The 6,486-nt window shown below is 31.8% G+C and overlaps 1 protein-coding gene across 1 annotated transcript in view; it reads right to left on the bottom strand.

Annotated features, from left to right (window-relative positions):
* The window catches only part of LOC108691009 (transcriptional coactivator YAP1-like), a 19,840-nt gene that overhangs the window by 11,151 nt on the left and 2,203 nt on the right, over positions 1–6,486 (bottom strand). The window contains 2 exon segments of the mRNA XM_018198613.1: positions 6,245–6,482; positions 6,485–6,486. The exon segment at positions 6,485–6,486 is cut by the window's right edge and continues 2,203 nt beyond it. Of these exon segments, the coding sequence (XP_018054102.1) occupies positions 6,245–6,482; positions 6,485–6,486 (240 nt within the window).

The following is a 6,486-nucleotide window of genomic DNA, read 5'->3' as shown; positions in this document are numbered from 1 at the left end:
TAATTAATCCTAAATAGATGGTGAGAGCTGTTTTTTTTTTAATAATTTTGCAATGATGTTATAATAATGGGAATAGATGTACTTCCTGCAGAATATGAATATGCATATTTTTATTCACTTTATGAAATTTATGATGTGTCTTTTTGTTCACATTGTTCTTTTTCAGGTATACAGAAACGATTAGCTTCAAAACTATAGATTTAGAATTAATATTATAGATATCTATAATATCTATTATTATCTCTATTAATCTATTATTATATCTAAAATATGAAAAGTGCAAATGTCATAATAATAACTTTATCAACGCAAAAAACAAACACAAGATATTAATTAAAAGCGAAAAGTATACATATCGAAAAGAAATGAGAGAAAAGAAGGAAAAATTGTACCTGGAGGAAAAAAAATAGGCGTACGCAAAAATACGAAATATAATAAGACTTCGAAATATATAATATACATAATATTCGAACAGTATCGCTGATATTTACAGTGACAGATACTACTGTTGAAGAGAACGAATAGAGACGGTCTTCCCGATGGTCATTACCGCATAATGCAACTCGCTTCGCTGCACCTTGCATCGCGCTTTACCGACGAGCTCACGCTCGCTGCGCCTCGTATTACGCCTATCAAAAAAAAAAACGAGCTCTGCATTCTGTTTCCGCAAAAATCGCCGACGTTCCGTAGAAAATAGAGTGCGCGTTAGACTCGAAAAAACTGAACTTTAACAAAAAAAAAAGAAAAAAGGCGCGCTTACGTTTTTTTCAATGAGTTTTCAGATTCATTGAGGATGACACAAAGAAACTACGCGTGTGATGAAATGCTAAAAGAATTGATTTGTTTTAATCAATTTTAATGTATATTGCAAAAAAATGCGCATAACTTTGAACATCATAATTTAATTGGTTACAGTATAAAGAGCCTTAATGGCTTCCGATAAGAGCAAGAGTGAAATATACATACAGCAATGATTGTCGATAATGAAATAAATAATTAATCATTAGCTATTAAAGTGCGATAAGCCTTCCTTTCGTGTGCCTTTGTGTTCTACTTCCCGTATTGGACGCGGGAACAGGAGGAAGGTACTTTCAATTCGCGCGTAAATTAGTGTAGGAAAAATTAGTGGCGTAACATATGATACGTAATGCACGCCGAACCTTCTTATTTCCTTTATGCAAATTATTTGTTTTCTAATAATCTATTTTCCAATAAGCCATTTCCTAATACTGATTTACAAGGTACATCTTTACGAATTTACATGACATTCATGAGATTAATTTGCACTTTCTTTAAAAATCCTAAAAATAAAAAAATTTTTTAAATACTTTTATTTAACGTATTTAAAATAATAAACGTTTTCGTAACAATAATTCACTGCGCATTTAATTCATTTCCCATTGATCTTCTGCGATAATATATCAGCAAATGTTGATAAGAAGATATAAATTCAGAGCGTAATTAGAACACAATCAATCCATTAGCTTCGTTTTCCCTTAAATTACTTTATATTTTAATGATAAGTTGTCTATGAAAAGTGATGATATCTATCTATTATCAAGTTTTATGATGTTTTATGATGTTTATATCGTTATTAATCTGAAATAACATATCGCTAACATTACTACATGTAACGAGATTCGTGTAGACTTTGGTCCAACTCAGAGAAAATCAAATAAGAGAGGGTGAAAAGATTAAAATTTAAAATAATATCTTGCAAAAAAAGATCAAAGATAGATCGCTTATAACTGGATTTTGCTTTAAGAAAATTCTGCGTCTCTCCTCTTTTTTTCTTTCTTTGAAAGGAACTGTATTATCTTGCATTAGTCAAAGACTTTTACAAAAACGTTGATGTATCCTTTCGAAAGAAACACGTTCTTTTTCAATTTTTCAATATCAGGTAGAAAACGAGCTATATAAATGGTTGACCAGGTAAGATTTCTTGAATGACCAGGTCAGATCAGGTAAAGGGGAACCTATCTTCTCGTTGGTCTTCGACATATTTAGACAAGATTTAAGAAAAGAAGAATAGCATACAGGAATATTGTCAGTAAATTTCAAAATTTAAAACTAAATTACAAACAAAAGTTCAAACATTTTAAAAATTTGCAAAAATTGAAGGATTAATAAAGTTGTTCTTAGAAATTTTAAATCAGTCATTTGAAGTCGTAAATTAGTAACAAAGCAAAACAACAAAATATAATCAAAAACGAGCATAAAAGTTGTCAGACAATAAAAAAAAAATATATATATATATATATATTTGAGATACAATATCACTCAATTCTTATACATTAAAATGTTTCGACTCACAGAGTCTTCTTCAGTTAACAATACAATTAACGTAATAATCTAATCGCAAAATTAAAAAACAGAACTAATGTATAATTGTATCATAATTGTATCATAAGCAACTAAAGTGTTATCCCACCATGTTCATAAAAATATCGTCATGATGTTATACGACATATAACTAAATTCTCGTCGAGGGCGAGAATCACGTTAAGTCCAAAGAGAGAAATCAAATGGTAAAAAATAGTCTGAGAACGAAATTTATTAAAATTAAGAATTGTGTGTGTAAGAAGATTGTGATGAAAAAGAATTTTAGTTGCTTATGATACAATTATGACATTAATTCCGTTTTTTAATTTGCGGTTAAATTATTAGGTTAAATGTATTGTTAATTGAAGAAGACTCTGAGTCAAAACGTTTTAATATATAAGAATTGAATGATATTGTATCTCAAATATATATTTTTATTGTAATCTAATAACTTTTATGCTCGTTTTTGGTCGTTATTTTGTTATGCTATTTTGTTATTTTGCTTTGACAAATAATCGAGCGTTTTATATCATCGTAAATTATTATATAGTAAACTAATGAATTAATAACAAGTGTACAGCTGTAGTATATTCTAAAATTTTGTGAGCTTAATGATGTATTTCTTGATGAATTTGAAATCAATCCCGTCTTCTTAATAAAAAAAAAACATAATATTCAGAAGAAAGTATAATTTTACAATTATAATAGTATATTATAATTACAAAAATATCAAACACAAAAATTGCGAAAATAAATATTCATTTCTTTACTTAATACTCTTCCGACATCTTATAATATTTTTAAAATAAAACGTAATTACAATAAATTAAAATAAGAAATATGCAAATACGCAATCTAGTAAATCTATAAATTTAAATGCAAAAATGTAAATGTTTTATTATTTAAATTCTTGTTTAAGAATATTTAATAGAGCTATCAGATGGATTTAATCTATAAAAAAACGTATCTAGTCTAGACAATCAAAAATAGGAACGTGTTCCGTATATAGGATTTCGCCAATTTCAGAGATGAAAGTGATGCCGGTAAAGACAATATCAAGATTTAAAACAGTGTATCGACCATGTATTAGAGTAGACAAGGGGGGGGATTATTGGAATAGGGAAGGGATGAAGCGAAGTATACGACGGAGTTTCCCACGACAGGTGACACGTGAGGACCCGGCAGTCACGGCTGTGCAGGTGGATCAGGTTGGGAAGCAAAGATGCTTGGTGGGAGGCCCAGGCATACCACCAGAGGCATTCAAGAGACTAAACCTCAGAGGCGAACCTAAAGAGTCTTTCTCGGGCCTTATCTTACAGCGCCTGAAAATCGTGACCGCTTGCAACAATCATCATGTCAGAGAGACGTGTCACAGATCCTAAAATCCTAAAATCTACAAAATTATTTTCAAGGACAGATTTTCTGATAAATTTACTTTTTCTTGGAGAAAAAGTATCTCGAGTAGTTTTCGGTTAGAAGCGAAATACTTGCAAAAAGACCATTCGTGAAAATTTGAAACAAGTAGAGGAAAATTCCCTATTATGAGATAAGCACCTAATATGAAATAGTGGCGTTTCCGCTAAACTAATAAACGCTATCTATGGTTCCATCATGAATTTATTGTTTTTAGATTGAAAACTATTTAGTGAAAAATTCATTATTAGATCGTGCCTGTAGTCATTGCAAAAAAAGATTTTAAAATTTGAATATTCAAGTTTCGTTAAGATGAGCTTTTAAACCTTGCTTATTATTTAATAAGTAAATATTTGATAATAAATTCTTCATGTAATGATAGAGTAAGATTGTATTAATAGAAAAATACATGATATGTTGAATTGCTTAATTATAGACATTAGATTTGATGATCGTAAAAACTGTAAAGTGTGAAAATCGTAATATGAGATACACAGTATATTTCTAATATGAAATAACCTATGCTTCTATATAGTCATAGTGAAAATTGTTGCTGAAGTATAAATGTTATTATACAATAATAAAAAGGACAATCGAAATAAATCGAGTGCCTGTTTCTGCGATGCTTGATTCCAACTATCTGAATGCGAGTCAGCTAAATACAATGCATCGTATACTTATTTTGCACTGTGTTTATTTGTACTTTAGAAACATTAAATAAAGTTTTTTAATTGCAATACTAATATACTTTGCGTTTTATTATCCATTTCTCGAGATATCTCATATTAGGAGCACAATTTTTTGACTTTGCGATTTGCTCACTTTTTACATTTCTTTAATTTATAAAAAAAATAAAATTTGAATTAAATTTTACATAATATTATCTTAAAGCTTATTAAATTTCCTTCAAAATGATCTATTATTTTTTTTAATTTTGCTCATACATTTCTAGCATTTAGCAAAAATAAATTCGGTATCTCATAATAAGGGTTTTTTTTTTATATCTATTGTATATAGCAGAGTTTTTTTATTTTGATGATAGATTTTTCTAACTTTTTAGTTAATATTTCAGATTAATTTTGCATTAAAAAAATTTTAGTTGCAAAAGACTTGTGATGTTAAAAAATATAAAAGAGTAAATAATGTATATATTTTCGCTAAATTCAATTTAAAATTTTACTTGAGCAGAAAAAAACAAAAAAAAGAGCAATATGCTGTATATTTTATCACAAGTTACCGCTCTCAAAACTTCTTTCTATTCGTCTGTTCAATAGAAAATATATATGAAAATATCTAAAATTTAGAAATCTAAAAAATAATTTTGTTGTATCATCAAAATAATTATATAAAAGACTCAAGCCTAATGAGCAATGCTGCAACCAGTTTAAGCGTCATACATACTTATTTCGATAGTTTAACAAAATTATTCTCAAATCTGCATCTAGTTAAATGTTTGTTCAGCAAAATCGTTCTTTTCGTAGAGAACAAATTATAATGTATACCAAGCTGTTCTCTTGTACGATTTTTTTCCAAAATTCTTAAAATTCCTGCATCAATAATGACATCCATTTACCTGAATATGCTAATTAGCGCATTCACACCGGCTGTGTATACTACGTGACCGAGGGCTGTAACGTCCCTGTTCAGCTCCGAGGGCAAGGGACGTTGGCAGCAACGAAGAGAGGCTTAGGCTTAACGGAGAGACGGAGGTCTTTCTTTTCTCCTCCGCGAGTGATGAGAAGCGGCAGGAGTTTCGAAGCAACGAGCAAAGAGAGACAGAGAAAGAGAAAAAGAGAGAGGATGAGTAAGCCGATACGACGATAAAGACAGTTTCGGCATTGAGATATATGAGGTTTCGACAAAAGGTATTATTATCAGTAGCGATAAATCGTAAAATAACATCTAATGGACCCAAAACAGTACACACATGAAATCTTCCTAATCTTGAGAAGAACAAGAAAATTCTACCTGTTCCTATATCAGGTACTTAGAGAAAGAATCTTGTTGCAAGATCAACTCGAAGGTTTCAGATATTACTTTTGTGTGCACAATCTATAAGTTATTCGTTTATCAGTTCGAAAAATTAAGATTATAATAAATCCAGATACATCATTGATTTAAAAAAAAAATAAATATGACTTTAAAAATATAAAAGTCGAAGAAAAAAGGCTAGATATATTGGATTGTCCGAAAGTTCGTGCCGATTTTGAAGGAAAATTGAAGATTGAAGAAAGACGCAGAAGATTTAAATTTTAGTATACATTTATTAAATTTAAATCTTTTGCGGCATGAACTTTCCGGACAACCCAATATATGAGGGAAATGCATCTTCAGAAAAAAGTTTCATAGATTTCGTATATCTCCCCTTTTCCTCTTTCTCACCCGGTAGTCTCGAGTCGCGTAACGAAAACGCGATGACACACGCAACGCGAGGCGACGCGAGGCGACGCGAGACGACGCGAGGCGACGCGAGGCGACGCAAGACGACGTGACGCGGAGAGTGACTTACTTGAGGAAGTAGATCTGGCCCTCGGGGGTGCGCGCTTGCTCCCATCCGTGCGGCAGCGGGCCCAGGTCGTCGACCGTGCTGATGACGTCGTAGCTGCGCTGCTTCTGATGATGGTGGTGACGCGCGTGCGGCTGCGGCGCGTGTTGCGGCGCTTGCTGTGCCGACGCGTACGTCTGCTGGAGGGAGGCTGGGCTGCTGTGGGCGCGGGGATGAGAAACGGTGAGGCCGGCCGCGGCGGCGAC

This window comes from Atta colombica, unplaced genomic scaffold, assembly GCF_001594045.1.
Source record: "Atta colombica isolate Treedump-2 unplaced genomic scaffold, Acol1.0 scaffold38, whole genome shotgun sequence".
Taxonomy (NCBI): Eukaryota; Metazoa; Arthropoda; class Insecta; order Hymenoptera; family Formicidae; genus Atta; species Atta colombica.
This window is presented reverse-complemented; position numbering and strand designations above follow the sequence as displayed.